This window comes from Puma concolor, chromosome E3, assembly GCF_028749965.1.
Source record: "Puma concolor isolate L17-30 chromosome E3, mPumCon1.1.hap2, whole genome shotgun sequence".
NCBI classification, from domain to species: Eukaryota; Metazoa; Chordata; class Mammalia; order Carnivora; family Felidae; genus Puma; species Puma concolor.
Window position 1 is genome coordinate 36,339,508 of NC_141682.1, and position 22,104 is coordinate 36,361,611.

The following is a 22,104-nucleotide window of genomic DNA, read 5'->3' on the forward strand; positions in this document are numbered from 1 at the left end:
GTCCTCTGCCTGATTTAAAGCAAAGGGCACCGGGCTTCTCCTGGCACAGTGGAAGTTTACAGCGGGGAAGCACGGTGGAATCTGGAGATATCTGCTCAATCTATGATGTGTTTTGGACATCCACCCACTCTGAGGATGAGCAGCGTCAGGGATCCTCAGGGTATCAAATCCGTTCTCCTGCTGCTGCAAAGCTCACACTCGGAGACTTTGAAAAGGATGAGAGACACGTCTGAGGAACTGGCAGCCCATTACGGACGATGGAAATGGGCTCCTGTGTTTTCTGTTCACTTGCCCGGCTGGGCAAGGGCAGTGCCTCCATTTGGTTTTGGATCCGCTACCTATCGCCACAGCTGGAAGGCTTCCCCCATGAGAAGAAGCCGGCCTTACTGTGAGCTCACCTACATATGCTTGGAGACTTGCCACCCCTTGCTCACGAAGGGGTTCTAGAATCCTAAAGTATCTTTCCCGAGGTCGAAGGAAGTATAGTTAAAACTTGCAGTGTGAGTGGGGGTTTGCCAAGCAGAGAGGGACTGCCATGTGAACCATTAAGAGGCCGCCATCTTTCCTGAAGTGAAAAACGAAAACACAGGTCCATGACCTCCGCTCCACCATCCTTCAGGTATGGAGCCAGGATGCATGGATCCCATGAGGAGGGCTGAGAAGGCTTCTGCAGAGCCACTTCTACCCTCTGTTCCCTGTGTTTCCCTGGGTTTTGTACATGATTTCCAGGTAAAGCAAAGCTCTATTACAATCCCTGCCTCCTTCACTGGCTCAGCCACATCCATCCATTCTTTGACAAGGAGAAGCAGCCCATGGACCATCTGAAGAAATGTCCCCTGATCCTTCCGACGCTTACCCTGGTATCCTACACTTACAGCCGGAGAAGAGCCCCCACAAAAGTCTGGGTATGAGTGACTGACCTTCTTTTTGCAGTGAATGTATTCAGAGTCTGGTTGGGCCTGAGTCATGATCAGACTTTGCTGAAGTGATGGTTCTTTCTAGTTTATTAAAAAAAAAAAAAAAACAACAACAACGTAACCCAACATATAAGCGGGGACTTCATTCACATGGTCTGATTTCTCCTCAGCAAGTCTTTCTGGTTTGGGCAAGAAACTGGCATAGTATGGCAATTAACAGCAGACAAACGGAACACCAGATCTTTGGGGCATGGGGTCCAAAATCAACCAACAGGATGGGCTACGCACCCGAAGGACATGCCCTGACCCCCGCTCTTCTTTATCAATGAGTACGGAGTCTGACTTTGCAGACGCATCCATCTCTGTGTTCTTGCTCATTGCTAGAACCTTAGATACACAGTAACATCTCTATAGGATACACCCATGGCTGCCACATCAGCACCTTCTAGGGTGGGACCCCTGAGAAATTCCATGGGTCTCTCCTATCCACCTCTGGTTAAAAACCACTTTTCAAAATGAGATCTGAAGTTTCTTGGCGGGCCGTGGTTTCAAAAGAAACATAGCACAGTTGTAGCAAAAATACATCCAGAAGGACATTGCGGTATTGTGCAGTCAAAACCTTAGGGTCAATTTTCAACACTCTCAATGCAATTTACAGAATCCCATTGGGACACAACACAGATTCCCTCTAGAAAGCTAAATCCTGGCAGGGCATAATGAAGCTTTCCTAATGCTCTTACGCTGTAGATTCTGAGAAACTGGATTGAAATAACTTCTTTGGACGTCCTCTTGGTAGTGAAAAAAAAAACATTCTTTATGCAATAATTCTGACCTTTGTAAAACAAAACCCATACTGTCGCAGGACTTGGTTTTTATTTTACCTAAAAAACATCCTCTAATTTGCAAAGTATTTATTGTATGTTCTCTTAGTACTCTGTGACCTTTTCTTGAGAGAATGCTTTGAATTAAACAAAAACAAAGAGGCAGAGAAGAACATTGTAACCTCCATGCATTTTGGGGGGCCGGGGTGGGTCATGTGTGTTGGTTTCAAAAAGTAAGTCAAATAGATAATAAGGTACATGTGGCAGCATGAAGCGTGTTTACAAGGTCATTCAAGGCACCTTGTGATACAGCTTTCTAATGAACCTCTTGCACTGCATTTTCCATCCATGCCCCATCCCCCCAACATAGACCTTTTACCTCCATTTAAGCATGAACTGTCGGCCACCATGGTGACATCCTGTACTTCTCAGACTTCTGTGCCTTTGCTTATAAAGCAATTTTACTCTAATATCCAGGCTTTTGTGGGAGGAGAGGAAGGAGGGCTTTCCTCCTTAGAATTTAAAGATGGCAACTGTGTTCAATTTCTACCACTGGACATCATTCCCTACCTAGGACAGACCGTTCATCAATTTCCACAGTATCCTTTCCTATTCTGGAATCCTCAGAATCGTTCTTAACACAGCTTCTAGACAGTTGCTACCATTTAATCAGTTGGTGGACGGATGAAACATCCATGCCATTCCTGCTCCATCTGTGAGGTTCCACCGTATGAAACTGACCTCTTTATGTCATCTAGGGAGGAATTCTGGGAATTTCACGTTTAATTTTATGTAGACCCCACCCCAATTCCAACTGTGTCACTTAAAATCTCCTCTCCTTTTCCCTGTCCCCAGGAGTTAATGGGTCATTCCCCATTCTATACACCCATCACACTTAGAAAAATCTCCCTAGTCAGTCCTTTGTCACGCTTGTGCTGCAACTTTTCATTTACATATTGGTCTTAGTCACAGGGAGCCTCCCCTGGGTCAGAGCCAAACCATTCTCAACTATTCCCAGCCCGTAGCAAAATACCTGACCTTCAGAAGGATTGATGAGTATGATTAAATTATTATATTTGTAAAGACACTTCTAGATTCTTTGATAAAAATAGTGCTTTGTCCAACCAATCTTTCCTGAGGGAGCCTGCTTTTGCCCCTTGTGTATAGCTGGGGATGTGCATGCCTAAAGTCCACGAGGAGTGAGTTATAAACCTATCTGTCTACGGGATTCACTTGTTTCCTCCTCTTCTCTGGTTCTTTTAAGGTTGACTCAGATTAATATGAAATCTAAGCAGCCTCGTTCTGTGCCTGGCAGGAAGGAACTGGCTCCACATGGCAGACCAACACTTTGGAATAATGAGAGCCTTTGACTGTCATACTCAGTGATGCCACCATCATCAGCATCCAAGATTCCAGCATATCTACAGGGCCACTCCGGCAGGATTCGGAACCCTCCAGCTGACAGACAGTGAGCCAAGGTCTGTGTCTCAGGTAGGAAACCAGCCCTTTCTTCTTACCTGAAGACTCCCACAGCTGTGGGGATCATTCTTGGCCCCTCGAGGGACATGGAGAAGTCTCAGAGGGGTGATTCCTATCACAGACAGGGAAGAGGAAGCATCTAAACTTTCTACTCTGCTGCCAACTCTTAGGTGAGGAAATTGGAGTCAAACCAGCTGGAACAAAGGTGCATTTTCACACCTCTGCCTTTACAGAGTTTGCTTCTTCTCCCCCTTATGGACTCTGCTCCGGCTTCGCCTCCTAGAAACCAGATCTACTTGCCTCTACTTGCCCAGTTCAGTTTCCTTCCTCTGCTTTTCTAGATTGTTGTACTGATCTATCTGATGAGTGTCTGACCATGGATGCTACGAACTCCAAGAGGCCATGAATCATGTCTCAGTCGTCTTTCATCCCCATGGATCCTGGGACCTAGGCTTAGAGGCGGGCGGTGGGGAGAGGCGGAACCTGATGAGAGGAACCACAGACTTTCGGGCAGGCAGCCATGTGGCACTCCCAAGAAGTACAATTAGAATGGATGAGGGCAAGGTAGAGAAGAGAGGCTGTTTTGAAAGTCTGCCCTTCCATTTTAGCACCAAATAGGCAGAGTTCCAAGTAGCCCAGTGTGAATGACTAGGCCCTTCCTGTATTTTCTGAATTCCACAAAAAAAAAAAAAAAAAAAAAAAAAGAAAGAAAGAAAGAAGAAAGAAGGAAAAAATCATGTCAGAGAAACTGCTCGTCAAAGAACATGTCGACCTCAACTGCTTAGCAACTTGGAGTGGCTCACTTCTCTAGCTTCGAGGTGCAGATGAGCTAGAATGTTTGGAGAGCTGCTCCTATCTCTACCGAAATAAAAACAAACAAACAAAAAATTAAAGACACAAAGATAACAACAACACTTCATTAATCTTCCAAGAGCCAATGGGGATTGGGGACGACCTACTGTGGAAGGTTCTCAGAGTCTCACGTGCTGTCTGAACCTCCACAAGCATCTCTGTGCTAATCCTGAGTCACTTGAAAACGGAGCCCTTTGCTAGGATCCTGCTTTCCAATGTCACTTAGCCGAGTGACTCTGGAAAGAGGGCTAAGAGGAAAGCCCCGCTGGCAAATGGTGAATGAACACAGGAGACCAGTATAGAGCTTCTCTGTCTCTAGTGCTCAGCTAAGGAAAGGTGGCTTGCAAGGACGGTCATTAATTGGGTGGGCACGTAGTAACATCTACCACTTGCCGGACACTGTGTGGGTTCAGGGGCCACACCTACTAAGCCTCATGCATCCTTCAAAAGAACGACACACTGTCTCTTTTCGTACTCATAGGTTCAGGAACAAATACATATACAAGAAAGTGAACAAAGGAATGAGTCTGAATTGACCCCCAAAACCTTAGACACCGTGGTTATTTACTTTGGTTCGCTGAGATCAATAAAGTTTAAAAGTAATTTTGGCATAATTTTTATTAACCGTGACCATTTTGACTGGCAAACTGGTTATTCCATATTTTTGTTATATACTGCAGTCATAACTAAAAATGTATTACTATAGTTATAGTAATTACAGCTAAAAACAATACTTTCATTTTCTACACAAAAAAGGAAGCCTTTATTCAATATTTGCCAAAAAAATTTTTACACTGCATTTATTCCTCCCTAATAACAGGTGTCAGGTAGTATTATTCCCTCTTTAGAGACGGGAAAAATGGCACAGAACAAGGATGTCATTTATGAAAAGACTTATCATCAGTCAGAGGCAAATTCCAGGTGAGAAACAAGCTATCTAGACTTCTAGAACATTACTCATTTTATCAGTGACTCCTTACTTCCATTGTCACAGAAGGAGTTTTTAAGCATTGTTTTAAATTAGAATACAAATAGGAGGGACGCCTGGGTAGCTGGGTTGGTTAAGAGGCTGACTCTTGATTTCAGCTCAGGTCATGATCTCATGGTTCATGAGGTTGAGCCCCAAGCTTCAGCATGGAGCCTGCTTGGGATTCATTCTCTCTCTCTCTCTCTCTGCCCCTCCCCCACTCTCTCCCCCCTCTCTGCCCCTCAAAATAAATAAATAAACTTAAAAATATATAAACAGGAAAACATTGGTCCTAATTGAAAAAACTAGCTCTGAGCGGGTGACAAAGAGATAGTTCACTGAAAAAGGAACCCGCAAAGGTCCTTTTCATAGGAGGGGTACTTTAAGAAGGTGACTGGCAGTCATGCCCTGCCCTCAGTCCCCTGCTGGTTCTTATAATCACCTGCATCATCAAAACCACCTAGGGGATTTTTTAAACACAGAAAACCAGGTCCTACTTCCAGGGTTGCATTTTCAACAATGTCGCCTGTTGTCAGGGGACCACCCTTGGAGCAACAATGGAGAGCCAGTCCCCCAAACCTCAGTGCTGTGAGTGCTTGCCTTCCTCAAACGGGAGGTTTTCCAAGCCTGGGAGACTTTAGGAATCCCCTGGGAAGAATGTTAAGTCGTGTGCCTTCAAAGGCACCACTCCCAGGGAACGCCACTCGGATGGTCAGAAATCTGCACTCCTGATCAGCAACCCAGGTGATTCTCCTGCTCCGTGGATGCACTTCGAATAATCCGGGCCTAAGGGCATCTTCCACAGGTGTAGGAATAAAAAGTAAAAATGGCTGAATATATCTGGTCTGAGAACTTGTGTGGGCAAAGAGATAGAGCCTATTTATTTTTTATCTTTGCGTTTTGTATGCTGACAACTTTTGTCTCTGCTTTTTTGGCATTTCGAACAAAGAGTAACAACACCCAGTCCTAACTAATCTGTCAAACTCTTTGGAGGTGGGCTGCTAAAGAAGGTATGCAAAGTCACCAACAGCATAATCCTAGGGAGGCCACACTTGATTTCCCATCCAGATGAAGACATTCTCATTTCTGCCCTACTTTTATGGACTGAAGAGTGTTCCCTCCAAATTCATACAGTATAGTCCTAACCCCCAGGACCTCAGGACATGACTGTATTTGGAGATAGGCTCTTTACAGAGGTAATTAGATTAAAATTAAGGTAGACCCTAATCCCCTGTCACTGATGTCCTTATAAGAAGAGTACATTAGGACACAGACCATGTGAGGATTTGGGGAGATGATGGCCATCTACCAGCCAAGGAGAGAGGCCTTGGAAGAAACCAACTCTGAGCACCCTTGCCTCTAGAGCTGTGAGAAAATAAATTTCTGTTGTTCAAGCCACCCAGTCAGTGGTGCCTTGGCATGGCAACCCCAACACACTAATACACCTGCCTGCCTCATGGGAGCTCTGCCCTGAGGATCAGTGAGGCTCTGTACTACGTGAGGGCCATTCAAGCAACAAACTTAGATGCTAGATATAGAGGTCTGGGAGGGAGCCATGTGGTCCCGGCCCATGGAGGTTATTGCCTCCAATCAACACATTTATCCAAAGTACCCCTGACCTGTAGATACCTTTCCCCCCACCTCAGTTATGCATTAAAAAATTGTTTTTAATGCTTATTTATTTTTGAGAGACAGAGAGAGACAGAGTACAAGCAGGCAAGGGGCAGAGAGAGAGGGAGACACAGAATCCGAAGCAGGCTCCAGGCTCTGAGCTGTCAGCACAGAGCCCGATGAGGGGCCAGAACTCACGAACCTCGACATCTTGACCTGAGCTGAAGTTGGACACTTAACAGACTGAGCTGCTGAGGCGCCCCTTTAGTTATGCATTTTTCAACATAGACCAGCATTCAGCTAATCCATGTAAGAGTATTTTCACAGCTAATACTTAATGCTTTTATACATGCCTGAAAGATGAGCCTCTCTGAAGGGTTATGGCCCAACTTTAAATACTGAGGTATTTGCATTTAGGCACAGATGTTGCAGAAAATGCTGTCTGTATATTTCAGTCTTATAAAGTGAATCATGTTTTAATTGAACCAGGGGACTTCCATAGTTAAAGGAGCCCTGAAGTGAATCTGTATACAGTATAAATAATCTCTCACTCCAATTTTCATAATTTGGATTTTCAAGTTTGGATTTTCATAATAATTAAAAAGAAACACATGATCTCTTCTTTTTTTTTTTTCTTTTCACTTTTCTTTTTGACATAATTTCAGACTGTACCAAAAAAACAAAAACAAAAACGAAAAAAGTTCCAGGAATACCATACCAGGAACAAGATCTTTGTACGACTTCCTCCCTGATTATCTGTGATTAAAAAACTGCAACGACTTACTTGAACTGCTCTTATTTTTCTGCCACCAAAATTCTGGCTAAGAGTGGTTTTTACAGAAAATATTCAATTGACGCAATATGATAATAAACACATCAGTGGTAGCGATTCCAAAAGTTACTTATCAAATACCCAATAAATACTAAGCAAACCCACTTGATGCTTAATTTGGATTATTATCCCCTACTCTGAATCCTGTAAGACAGGTACTATCATTACATCTATTTAATAGATGAGGATACTGAGACATAGAGAGTTTTGCCCAAGGTCACACAGATAGAAATCTTATAGTGCTGAATGCAAGTCAAACCAACCAGATTCCTGGACTTATGGATTTAAGGCTCATCTTCTAAATCAGGTGGAGGCAAACTAGAGCCTTTTGGCCAAATCCAGCCTAGCACTGTTTTTGGATGGACTGTGATCTAAGAATGTTTTTTTACATTTTTATATGGTTGAAAAGCAATCCATAGTATAGGACAATATTTGGTGACAAAGTGAAAAATCACATAAAATTCAAATTTCAGTATCTATCAAGAAAGTGTTCTTGGAATACAGCCACACTTGTTCCTTTACATGTTACTTACGACTGTTTTTAACCTGCAAGACAGAGCTGAGAAGTTACAGCAGACACCTTATTGCCCACAAAGGCTAAAATATTCACTCTCCAGACCTTTACAGGAAAGGTTTGCTGACCCCTGTTCTAATGTCCCCTTTCTGTGTGGAAGACACCAAAGGGACTGCATTAGTCCCTCCCTGGCAAGCTGTCACTGACTATTTCAGAGAATATCATTCGATCAGTACTTTCTAAAATTTAACTTTATTTCATTTTTGTTAAAAACAATCAACCCCCCAAATTTAAAGACATATTCTTTGAATGCTCGCCAAAATTTCCTTTCTGATTCATTGCTGTTCACGACAATAAAACAACAAGAAAAAAATTGTCCTGTAAGATATTTGTGGAAGGCCAGCAAGGTAACCATAATGAAAACAATGGAAACACTTTTCTCTCCTAAGGTATTTGGCCTTCAGGGTTATGGCCCTTAGTATTTAGGTCAGGGCAACCTTAGATACAGCCTTGCTTCTAACATTCTAAGGGGTGCTGAATCACCTGGGGACGATTTTACAATGCATATTCTCATCTGCAGTGGGTCATGAGAATCTGCATTTCTAATCAGCTCCCAGGGGATGCCCTAGGCTGCTAACAATAGTAAAATGCTTAAGCGAAGTCAAGTACAGCTAATATTAATGATGCCACTGAGTTTCAGGTATTGAACCAGGTATGCCGTGCACACACTATGATTTTTTTTTTCTTTTTCTTATCAAACCCACACGGAAAGTAAGGCCCAGAGAGAGAAAAATAGGAGACCAAACAAATCTGAGTCAGCTTGGTGCGACTCCAGAGCTCAGACTCACTAACGAAGCTCCATCTGCTTATTAATGGTGATCCTAGGTCTTTAGGTGTTGAAACATCCTCTCCAACAGTGGGGTGATAAATCTACCCCATTTGCACTAAAGCCACATCAAACAGTTCCACAGTTGCCTTCTGGCTGGAAACACCTGACTCTTCCAGGCTAAAAATGTTTGCTAGAACCTCATGATCACATTTAAGAATCTGTGATAGGGTTTTAAATCCAACCAAGGAAGCCTCTGGGCAGGATGTATCTTCTATAGATAAGAAAATCCCACTTGCAAGATCTCAGTAAGACAGGGAGGAAAGAAACACAGAGGGCGGAGAAATGGTGAACTTTCAAGGTCTCACAGTGCAGCTGAAAAAGCATGAGCTTTGAGAGTTTTAACGCTTAGTTTTGTGTTCTGGCCTCACTAAGTGTAAGTTTCTTTGATCTTCTGCAAGTCCTTTAACATCCCAGACTTGGTTTTCACATCTGTAAAATAGGGACAAAAAAACCCTACTTCACTGAGAATTGAAAGGATCAGATCTGCTACACGGAAGGATTTGACAAATCGTGGATAGTAAGTGGCCTCAGTAATAAGAATTATTACTGAATAATATATATAAAGAACATACAGTATTATTATATTACTATGACTTTGAATCCCCAAATACAGCACTTTGGGACTACTTTTGTCTCACTGTTCCTTGAAGAATGGGGAAGCACGTTGACGGCTGCTGAACTGTGGGGTGTAGCCTCAGAATGCTACACATAACAATGAATGGAGAGCATTTTAAGGTTGGGAATTAATTGCCAACATTTACACTGGGGGAATTTCATGTCACAAGACAGGTGTCTGGCTTCTCTTGAGGAATCAGGAGATGGGGCTGCATGGGTGTGGGCCCCAAATCGCCTTGGGGCGGGGCCTCAAAGGGGGATGGGGAGAGGACACCCCTCCCTGGAACTGAGATGTGACCCTTTCAACTACATTCATCTTGCATCTCGTAAAGACATTTTAGCCTGTAATCTATTATGAAGGAAACAAATGAGAAATTGCACTTCAGCTAACATGTGTGGAGTTTACAAGTCTCTGCAAATCACCCAGACTGCCTTTCTCTCTCTCTCCCTCTCTCTTTCTCTCTTCCTCTCTCCCTGTTTCTCTCTTTCTCTCTTCTTCCTAGGGATAAGAACCTCTGAGATGCTGCAGAAGCCCCAAACCCCCCTAGATGGCTTTCCCTTGGGACCCCTCTTCTATTTCACTTGCTAGTACAGAGCTATATTTTAGGGGGAACCGAAGTATTTGTGGAATGGGGGTAGAGATTCATCCAGAGTCCCCTTCCCATCCCAGTTTAGGTTTAAACTCCTGACCCCACTCTTTTGGTAAGAACAGAAAATGTACTTCCACTTTGAATCTCCCAAAGAAAAATCAGATACATTTGTTTAAACAAGCTTCCCACACCGCAAACACACACACGCACACCCGTGGGCTGAAAGCAAATAGAATATTTCAGCTGGTGAAAACGGTTTTCAAAAATGACAAAATTAATTCAGAAGGTCTTTACAATATCATATGTCTATCAAACAAACACTAGAAACACACAAATAGACTCATCTTTTTTTCCCCCCAGAGGAAATATCAGTGATATTGGGGTGTTCCTGTTTTTAAAACGACACTGGGTTTAATATAATGGTAAGCGTACATCGATTAACCTCTGCGTTGGGTTTAAATGTAAAACCCATTAACTAATTTAATCTCCTCCAAAAAATAAAAAAATAAATAAAAAAAAAAACAGCCTTTGGCATTATTCTCTGAATAATCCTTGTTCAGTCTCTGTAATGGTATACTGTTTAATGAAAAACTCATTAGATTGTAGCATACGGCATAATTAATTCTGCCTGATTCTTTTGGTGTGAACAGCTAATGCAGATGCTGGGTTCCATTTTCCATTGGCTTTATTAATTTTTCATAAACCAATATTTCGACTGTAATGGGTTGTAACAGGTCCACAGAAGTTCTAGAAATGCATTAACTGTCACCCACGTAGTTAATTTAAGTAGGATTTTGCTATTTGTGTTGTTGGTTCTTCAACACTACATTTTTAAAAGACGGCTTCATTTGATGCTTAGAGAATGATTATCTACATATAATTAACATACAGGGTATTAAACAATATTTGGCCAATTCGTCTTTATTTATATACAACTTAATTGGTCGGGCTAATAACACTGAACTATAAATTTTGACAAGCACGCGAAAAGTGGGAAGCACCAAAACTACGTGATTTATAATCGAATGGCAACACAAGTTAAAACATTAAAAAAAGAAAAATGAAATCGTGTCATTTTTAAAGTCTGCAGATTTGCTTTTCTAGGAAGAGATCGGGACAAAGCCAGAAAACAAGTTTTATAATAGCCTCCGTGTCAGGCACTGGCTTAGTAATCCTGGGGTCTGTCTGGAGCCTGATCTCTACAACGGCTGAGAAGTTGCTGATTCGGTTTAACCTCTTTCAGCCTTTTAGGGCTTGGTTCACATATTTGTAAGAGTCCTCATGATAAGACTATTATTTGTTTCAAGTGCAGATAGGAGTGCTAACTCATTGCTGGGTGGTCTTGTTCGTTTTATTCTATGTTTTAATTATCAGAGTTTTCAATGGTTGCCTGTCACTCAAACGACAGATTCCAGAATCCACATTCCTTTTATATAGTATTGTCAGGGCTTTTGCAACTTTTCTCTAGAAGGTACCCTCTGATCTCAACAGATCAGTACTTCTCAGCTTTGGGGGGGAACCTGATTTTGCCACAGAAATCTCTATATCCAGTGCGGATCAAGCACCTATATATATATTTTTTTTTATTTTAATACTTCTCAATGGATTCTGCAGATAAAGGTTGAGAAACCCTTCTGGGTTCTACCAAACTCCTTCTAACTCACCCACCACAAAGATCTTTCTTCATTTTCTTCCCAGGAGAACTCTTCCTTATCCTTCAAAACCCAATTAATACCCCCTCTCTAGCTCCTAATGCAGAGAGGGTTGTTCTTTTTTTAGCGTTCTGGTGGGCAGGCATCATCATTTATTATACATTAAGTTTATCTTTCTGCCGCTCTCAATGCTCTAAGGAACTTCAGAGGGATGAGGGGCTCCCCCAGTGCTTACCACACTACCTGGCATTTCACAGGCCTTCAGCACTGCGATTCTGCCCGCCCACACAGCTGCACATATTCACTGACTGGCCCTTTATCGAAGACATTTGCAGACTCCTGCCCTAAGTGAAAAGCCACACATTTTTTTCCCTCTTTCATAACTAAATCCAGCTTGATCTTTTCTCCTAGAACTAACACACGCAGTGGTAAGTCTCATCTTATACCTTCCTTCCTCCTGACCACTACATTCACGACCTTCTATATATATGAGCTCTGTATTCTGAGTTCGCAACCAGCTTCTCCTTCTTCTCCCCCACCCGCCTCTCTCTCCTCCTTCTTCTTTTTCCTCCTCCCTCTCCCCTACTCTTTCTTCTTCTCCTTCTCTACCTCCTCGACCCCACCCCTCCCCCTCTTCCTTCTGTTGTGTAGGAAAGGGGTAACTCCACAGGTCTGGGCTGCTTAAACCCTGCACATTCCCCCCAGGATGCTTATCTTCAGGACTGGCCCTTGGACACCTCCTGGTAGATGAGTTGTAAACCCTTGGAATATTCTACCTGATAAAACTGTTTTGGGGTGCCTGAGGCCTTGGGCCACACAGTACCAGTTTGATAAGATAGTTTCTGGTAGCAATGTGATTTATGGTGAATACTTCCTTTTGCTCTTTGGGCTATGGTTTGAGTAGTTGAGGTCAGTCATACGGGGGCTCCACATCTATGGGGCTGCCTCCCAGGAAGCGGATTGACATCCAGCTGATGACACTTTGTGTTTGCCATCAGGCACCACTGCAGGGAAAGTTAAGCACATTGCGTACTTCCACTGGAAGGGTGCACCCAGAGGCTTTTGCCTGGTTTCTTCTGGATTCTAACTCATTTGCTCTTTTCCTTTGCTAATTTCTTAAAAAAAAAAAAGTTTATGTTTATTCATTTTTGAGAGTGAGAGAGAAAGCGAACATGAGAAGGGGAGGGGCAGAGAGAGAGGGAGACAGAGAATCTGAAGCAGGCTCCAGGCTCTGAGCTGTCAGCACAGAGCCCAATGTGGGGCTCAAATCCTTGCATTGTGAGATCATGACCTGAGCTGAAGTCGGATGCTTAACCGACTGAGCCATCCAGGTGCCACTTCCTTCGCTGACTTTTCATCTGTATCCTTTTGTAATAAATCAGAACTGTGACTAAAAGAGCCTTGCTGAGTCCCTAAGAGCACATCTAAGCAAACACAGAGCCTGAGGATGGTCTCATGGACCCCTGACACAGTTCTGCAGCATACAATCAAGCTTTATGCTTTTTCCATTCTGGAGTCAAAAATCACAAAGTAATGCCCAGAAGAGGAAACATTTGAATGAAGGTCTCTTTTTGATTGCCACTGATGACTACAGATGCTCATCCATCTTTCGCAGGAGCTACTGGTAGGGCTTGAGAAAGATATTTGGTGCATATGTGACATTTTTACTAATCTGCTTCTGTCAGGACAGCGGTTCCCGACCTCAGCAATATCAGCATTTTACACCAGATCATTCTTTGTGGTGGGGGCTGTCTTGTGCATGGTGGGATGTTATGCGGCATCCTTGGCCTCCACCCCCTAGATGCCAGCAGCCAACACCCCATGCCCTCCCCCCCTCAATATGTGACAATGAAAAAAATGTCTCCTGGAATTTCCCAGTTCCTCTGGGGGGGGGGGGGGAGATGGCAAAATTATTGCCAGTTAACAATCACTAACCCAAGATACTGGATTAACTAAAGCATATGTGGGAGGTAATGTGTAATAAAATGGGATGGGCTTTGGAATCACTGAGATTTGGCTTTGGACTGAGCTCTTGAAGTTTTGAAGTCAACAGCCTTGTACAACATAACGTTACTAGATATCTCATTTATCTGCAGAATGAAGGAAATGACACTTGTCCTCCAAAGTTGTAATCTCTGTAAACATATGTGGAGATCCCAACGTGGAGTCTGGCGTGCAGCAAATAATATTACATGCACAGATACTTGTATTCATTTTCAGTATGTTCTATGACCTCCAGGATAGAAGACACGGCAGGCATATCCCAGTCTAGTCCTACTGAGTAAGCTGAACAAGGTAATGGAAAGTGTGGGCTCTGAGGTCAGAAAAAAAGACCTTTATATAAGAAACCTATTTTTTTTACATACTAGTTCTATGACATAAGGAATGAGATAAACTCTCCAGTAAGCCCTGGTTTCAAAATTTCCATACTGAAGAGAATGCTATAACATTTTTATGAGGATTCAAGGAGAGGCAAGGTGTTTTGCACGGTGCCTGGCTCGGGTCAGTGCCCAGAGTGGCTTATTTATTGTTGCTGATGTTTTGGGTTGCTCCCTTTGAAATCGATCCAGAGCCAGAAAGGCAAACCTCGTCTTCCTCCCATGGTGCCGACTCAGGGCTTCTCCTTTAAGAGTCCTGTCACTTCCTGCTTGGGGGAGGCCTCCTTGGTAGACTTTCCGTGCAACAGAATGAGAACTAATTTTATCGAGGAAGTGTAGTTCTGAGCACATAATCCAGTTCTGATCCTATTTGGAGATCAAAATTCCCCAAAGATTCCATCCAAGCTGAGCTGCATTCCTTCCGTGGGGCAGGGAAGGAAGGACACCGGTAAAAACTATGGCCAAATGTGGGCAGGGATGGAGTGCAATCTGATAAGACAGATGGGGAAAGGGGAAGAGAGAAGGCAAGTGAATTGCAACCAAAAGGGGAGGCGGAGGTAAACAGATGTACGAGATAAAGTCTTTGAAGTGGAACATTTCTAGGCTGAAAATCCTTTGCTTGGGGACTTCAATCTGGACTCTTCTGTTTCAGTTCACTGAAGTGCACTGCATTTGAATCTGGCAGATGTGTGAATTATACAAAACACTGCAGAGCCAAAGGTCATTGCTCTGAGTCTGGTCAAGGCTGGTCCTTTGGGTGGATGTGGGCATCGTTAGAGCCACTGGGGATGCCCGAATGTTAGCTGCTTTCAGGAGCTCCGAGTGGTAGCAGACACCTTTCAGACCCACATCACGTTCTTTCAGGATGCTAAGGTAGTCACCCCAAACGCATATGCTATACCCGGGATTTGGGCACATCATTCCGAGCCCAACCCAAGTCTGGGATGGTGGCCAATAAAAGGAAAGCAGCCTGTGTCAGGAACCCCAGGTATCACAGGTTCTGACAGTCTTACTTTTTTTCAGATGCTATTGTACCCAAATTGCAGGAGGGGAATTGGAAAGAAGTCCATCCAAAAGTGCGGCTAAAGGTCATTCTCTCTATGACCCCTTATGGGGGGAGCCACCAGGGGGGGAGACCTACATCTACCTTCTTTTGACTCAATTCTTATATGTGAATCATGGTTCACAGTGTCCAAAAGCCCATAGAAAACCAATACCTTTGTACGGGTAATCCAAGGTCAAATACAGCTGCCCTTTCGAGATAAGCAATCACAGAGTGCTACATCCAACCTCTTCATTTTTAAACTTCATATTGAGATCCCAATCCACTTTCCCATCATCTAGCCTGATATCAAGGCATGTGGTCTGTGGGCAGGTTTTTACCGATGTGGACACAAACAATCTAGGGAACTTCGGTGATCACACTAATCTCCTATATTTTGATTTTACTTTACAGTCTATAAAATTCTTTTCCACCCATTATCTTATCTGATCCCCCCTATCACCCCAGGATAACCCAGTTTCAAGACCTGACCACCTTTAAAATGTGACTTTGCAGCCAAGCCTGCTTCTTTTAGTACTCCCCCCCCCCCCCCACAGTCTTGAAACCAGAAACGTTTATTTTTAGGAGGAATGTCCAATTAAGGATCGCTTCCTACTCCCCCTTGCAAAAAAACCCAAAACTGCTAATAATAATGGTATTCCCAGAAGAGAGTTCACCACCATCTTCAAGGTTTCTAAGTTGATTCGCCCTGTATCTCTCTACTTTGTTGTCTTTGGGACCTAACCTGCATCTCAGGTTTGCATTGCATTGGTAAGTCTTTTCCTTTCCCTATTGACTCGTGGAGTAATTTAACTCAATTCCAATTTTCCTTTGCAGGCGGGGTGTACAAACTCACATCCACGGAAGTGAGTTATGTGTGTTCAAGTGGTGCATCTTATGAATCTTGTTAAGCTTTGCCGCCTTATAGCCCCACTGATGGAATATTTAATCACAGAAATGAGTTGGCAGATATGATATACGGTGTGAGTGAGCTTCTCTGCCGTCTTACCGGCAATTGAGAAACGGACGAATTTGCCATTTGTCAGTACTGTGTCGACAACTGTGTATAACCTTCTGTTATTTATTTTTACTTTGTTTTACTTATGTATGAAGATTAAAGGTGCGTGCTTTCAATCAACAGTTTCATTGGCCAGATATCATGATTCTCCGTAAAAGGCACCACTGTTTTTTTTTTTTTAATCTTTTGATTAGATAGTAACGGAACGGCTCACAATGAAGGGGGACCCCTTTTGATGCCTCCTCATTGAGATGATTAGAAATACTTTTTCTAATTATATTAAGTAACTTGAAGCATGCTACTGGGAACGCATAATTTGCAGGTAGTGTACTTTGATTTAATGCCTTCAATTTTTTTATAAGTCTAAAATGGAATGGTCTTAGATGCTGGCTAAAGTCTTTGAGATCTACCTGGACATTTTTTTTTTAATTGACTTATCAATGATTTATCTTGAGAATAAGCCCCAAGGAACCCAAGGATGATTAGATGTAAGCAAAATAATCAATGCCTTGCAGCTTTGTAGGAAAACAGCCACTTGTCTTTGGAGGAGTTTCATAGGATATGCCTATTTATGCATACCTGCTTCTGAAGACTAGTTTCGGATTGAGCATTCTTCCAGGTAGGACTTGGTAAGAGTTCAGAAAAACACCCGAAATGAAAGGCCTTTCACAACGTCTTTCTAAATGCTTCCCCTGCTATGTGTGTGTGAGGGAGAGTGTGCGTCATAATTTATCAAAGCAAATTAATACTGTTCAGCTGGTAATTAAAGATCCTCATTAAGAGGTGCTTCTGCCCTCTCCACCCCAACCCTGCGTTAGCAATAAAAATGCACTCAGGGCGTCAAGAGGTTATATACGAAAATCAATAACCTGCCATTTTATAATTAAAGAGAAAATAAATGTTAGGGAAAAGTCCACTAAATTAGGAAAATTACCTTTAGGAGAGATTGAAAATATTGATTTTAATTTACAAAATATGTGAACTTTTCATGCCCCGTTCTGAGAGACAATTGGAGGCTGGGTTGTTAATTCTGCATAAGCTTCAGAAAATCGATAATTATACTATGGGAATATCATGATATTTGTCATTAACACAAAATCTTATATAGAAAAGTGCCTAATAAGCCTGGCTTTCTATCTCAGGCAGATACAGGGTTGGCTTGCTAAATATCCACAGCGAATCAATGACAAGGTCTTCATTTCGCCTTTGAGGCACGCTGGAAATTGCAAGAGAAATCCAGGCTGTGTTTATAGTTGGGGGAATTCACAAAGGCCCCTAAATCCTTAGCCGTGGATATTCAAGTGGATGACGTTAGTAAGTATACCTGCATAGGGAAATGAATACATGCCACATCCGCATTTGCATCTATGCATTAAGGTGCCCGTAACTTTTGAGGTAAGCTAGCTAGATTCTCAGTGTTTATGGGTCTTCAAATATTTCAAAGGACTTGTTCTGGAGTGTTGGATTTGGAGCAACATTTCCCCACATTTCTGAATATCATGAACTCTGTTGACCTCCATATACAGATAATATAGGCAGAAAGAGAAAGTTTCTGATTATTAAGGATACCCCGGGTAGTAGCAACACTAACATGCATACACAGATTTCTCAAGTGACACTTACTCATGCCCCCCCCCCCTTTTTTTAGATTTAAGTTTATTGGAGCATCTCGTAGAAATAATTATTTGGGTGTGTGGACTCCTTAAAACTGCCCCTGACAGAACCAGTTAACTCATCTGAATGTGGAGGATATGGTGGCCGTGGCTGTTGGAACAATCCAACATTATTATTTCACTCCTCTTCTTTAACTGGACTGGTTTGGACATAGAGCTGTAGTTGCCTGATCTACCACCACAGGCCACAATCAAGAAGAAGTATGACTTCTAGTATTCACACAAAAAAATAAAGAAGCCATATTAAGCCAGTTGTAAAGAACCCAGGCTCTTGGTTTTACAGTCTAGCTAGCTTCTTACCCACTTGAAATCTTAGCCCTTTAGTGCTAAGGTAGTCTACGTACTTTATTTTTTTTTAAGTTTATTTATTTATTTTTAGAGAGAGAGAGAAAGGGAGAGAACAAGCTGGAGAGGTGCGGAGAGACAGAGGGAGAGACAGAATCCGAAGCAGGCTTTGCACCACCAGCAGAGATCCGGATGTGGGCCTCGAACTCACAAACTGTGAGATCATGACCTGAGCTGAGATCAAGAGTCAGACACTTAACCAACACGCCACCCAGGTGCCCTCGTACTCTCTGTACTTTAGTTTTCTCACTTGGAAAACCGCCGTGAGGATTTAAATACATTAATTAAGGTAAAGTGCTTGGAACAGTGCCTGACCACAGATAATATTCAAGTAAATATTAATCTTTATTGTAACTTGTTCGTAGCCACTACTCCCATGATGTAACTTCTGCAGCTGGGCTCAGGGCTGATCTGAATGGCTGTTCTAACCTTCTAAAAGTCATGCAGGTTAATTTATTCTTGTATATACAAGTCAGTGTGAATGGATTCTTCTGTCCTAACGTCCTCGTCAATACCCACAGATATGCAGTGAGGTTTGAAACCCCTTCTCAAGGAGAGGTTTGGTGTTATTTTGGTTGCTTAGGTCAGATGACCAGAAACTAACTACACTGCATGGGACCAGAAACATGGACTTCTTCTCCCTATCCCAAGTCACACATTTATACCCTATCTCATCAGATGACTTCTTGCTTCTTGTTCTGGACTCATTATTCTGGGGAGAATAACGCCCTTATGGCAGAGAGGGGAACGTTCATTTATTTGCTTTCATTTGCCCAATGTTTATGTATTGCTTGCTATGCACCACTCTTCACATATTAACCCATTTAATTCTAATAAACACCTGTGAGTTTGTTACTATTATCATCTTCCGCTTAACAGATGAAGACACTGAGGCACAGAGAGGTTAAGTAACTTGCCTAGAGTCACACAGCTGGCCAGGATTTGAACCTGGGCTGAGTACAGTGTTCACATTCCCCACTTTGCTAAATGTCCTCTCAGTGGATGAGTTCCACCATACAATCATGGAAAGACTTACAGCTAAGTTTTTGCTCCCCCAATAAGAGTCAGCACAGCTACTTTACAGGCATAGAGCTGCTGGACTTCACCCAGGCTTGGGGTAGAAACCACATGTGAGGAACAAACATTGCCTGTCCAAAATCCAGAACTCACCTATCATCTTGGGTCTTCCCAGATTTACCATTTTTTTCTTTGTCAAGTTGATTACTCTGCTGGATAGCTATCCGAATATGCCATATTCCCCTGTCATGCACTAGGGTTGATTCAGGATCAGAAAAATGACAGAAGGCATCCCGGAAGAAACCAAGCAAGGGGTAGGACTTACTTACCATCAAGAGGTCACTAAGTGAGTGGATCTAGACCAACGGGTCATTTATCTCTCCTTATTAAAGAGCAAGGGCCCCATCAAAGAAAGGGTTCTTATCCATACCCGCGTGGAAACTACTAAAATTCTAAGGTGTTAAACGCAACCTTGTTTTTTATTTTTTTTATTATTTTTTTAGATGTTTTTATTTATTTTTGAGACAGAGACAGAGCATGAGCAGGGAGGAGAAGAGAGAGAGGGAGACACAGAATCTGAAGCAGGCTGCAGGCTCTGAGCTGCCAGCACAGAGTCCGACGCGGGCCTCGAACTCACAGTGTGAGATCATGACCTGAGCCAAAGTCGGATGCTCAACTGACTGAGCCACCCAGGCACCCCAAACGCAACCTTGTTAATGGACAACACGATAACAGGCAGAAGTAACAGGCCAAGCAGAACCAGTCTCAGCCACTGCTTCTTCTGGGTCATTCTCTCTCAAAATGTGATGACCAAGTTTTCGACACAGATTTCCTGATCAACCGCTAGCTAGAGGGTAGCAGGGAAGGGCCAAGGGGAGAGACTTCCCTCGGAAGGGCAGGGCAGAGAGGAATATGGAATTGCTAAGGAAATGTGATGCATGGAGAAAGAAAGACCACTTCTTTTTTTTTTTCGTTTTCTAAATAATCCTTCTCTTGGCAATTTCAACTCACTGCCACATTATTGGAATAAGTGAGCCAACTCAGCTTCGCTGGGAAAAAAAATGTGACCCCACACGGAAACGTATGGCGAAAAACACATGGAGGGACACTAAATAAAATTGGGCAAGAACAGCTCCACATTCGTTCAACATACCCTTGAACAAAGCCTCAATGCTTTTTTGAGGCAAAATCAATGGAAAACATCATAAGGAGCAGGGGCTCCACGCATAGCTCACAGTGTAACACACATACGTGATGTCCCTTCATTTTTTAAAGGGTTTTAAACACTTTTGGTTTTGCTTTAGGAAAAAAAAAAACCAACAGTCCCTCAGAACTTCTGAGGAGAGGGATTTTACTTGGTTCAGATTATTTCATGAAACCTATTCTCTAGTAGCAGGCAAAACACATCGAGAACAGACGAAGAAGAAGTCATGCACAGAGGAAATTTTTACCTGCATAGAATTCGGGGCTGTAGACCGCACCCACAACTGGATTCAATTTCCAGCCTTAAAACAAATACACAAAAACATGATTATCACATTTGATTCAACAACTCATATCACTACAAGCGAAACACAAATCAAATGGGGTGGTGTATATATATATTTTTAATTTTATATTCAGAGGGTATATAGTCTGGGGATGCATAAAAATGATTTGTAACCTATACCTGGGAAGGCAGATTTATGCCTTTCTTTGATTGGCTGCCAATACAAGTTAATAGTATGGAAACTATTGACCAGCTACAGGTGAACTTTTTGAAAATGATGTGGTGATTAATTTTCTCCCATGCTAATATTCTCTAGAACCACTATAATAATTGCAAATTTTTTGTCTTCTTTCATGGATCACTGCTAGGTAATCCATCATATGCCCCTTTGCATTTAGTCCCCCCAAATTTGAAAGCTCACATAAACAGAATTCTTTGCGGATACATATTCTGATAATTGTCATTCCTAATTATGACCCAGAGAATTCCGAAGTGCTTTTTACATCCCAAAGAAAATGACATTTATCCACTAGAGATTAAGTGTGGAATACATTTCAGCACATTCAGGAACCATAAAAATTCTTAATCAATGCATGATATCTAAGGTAACTTTCAAACAACCTGTGTATAAGAGGAACAGAATCCTGTAATTTTCCCAGTGTTCTGGATGGAGCATTTTCTGTCAAATGAATCCTGGCCCCTTAGGAACTTTTACTCAAGAAAAGAACATACAAGAATATTTGCAAATTGAGAAGCTGTGCACATTACACACCCATTGGGCATCATTTAGGGAACAACCTCCAAAGAATGGCCACGTTTTAGGGTTTGGTAATCATTTCCTGCTCCTGCTGCTAAGTCTTTATGAAAACATCCATTAAATAGAATTCCTGAAAGATAAAGAAGGTCAGGTGTGCTGCCTTTTATGGAAAACTTTGTGTCCTTGGGCTGAGGGTAAAACACCTGGGGCCCTTTAGCAAAAGCTCCTGAGAAAAGGCAATGGTGAAAGGTGGGATGTAAGAGAAGGTATTTCTGACATGGAAAGCTCTTCCCAGATGAAGGGGTAGGACATCCTATCTTCTGACCTAAGTGATGCACCTGTAAGACCAGCCAAGAGGTAGCCACAATCTACTCATCCTTTAAGGAACACACAGGTTCAATATCTCAAGAGACAGGCCCCTGGACGGACCAAAGAACTTTCTACAACTTTCCAAGAATTTTCTGTTTCTAAGAGCTTTCATCCAACTTGAATAAGCTGGCAACTTTACAGCCCCCAGGATGGTCTTAAGATAGGATTTTTCAAAGTGCTATGCTTGCATACCTGGGAGGCTTATTAATAGAAATGTCTGGCCCCATTTTCACCAGAAAGAGACATAAAATTCTGAGATGTGTTGCCCCAACGGTTT

At 42.5% G+C, this 22,104-nt stretch overlaps 1 protein-coding gene across 37 annotated transcripts in view; it reads right to left on the bottom strand.

The window, feature by feature from the left end:
- Nucleotides 1-22,104, bottom strand: part of RBFOX1 (RNA binding fox-1 homolog 1) — a 2,073,113-nt gene that overhangs the window by 86,613 nt on the left and 1,964,396 nt on the right. For all 37 annotated transcript variants that reach the window (XM_086691386.1, XM_086691383.1, XM_086691381.1 and 34 more), the window contains one exon: nucleotides 20,664-20,717. In XM_086691386.1, the coding sequence (XP_086547512.1) occupies nucleotides 20,664-20,717 (54 nt within the window). The remainder of the gene's footprint in view (nucleotides 1-20,663; nucleotides 20,718-22,104) is intronic.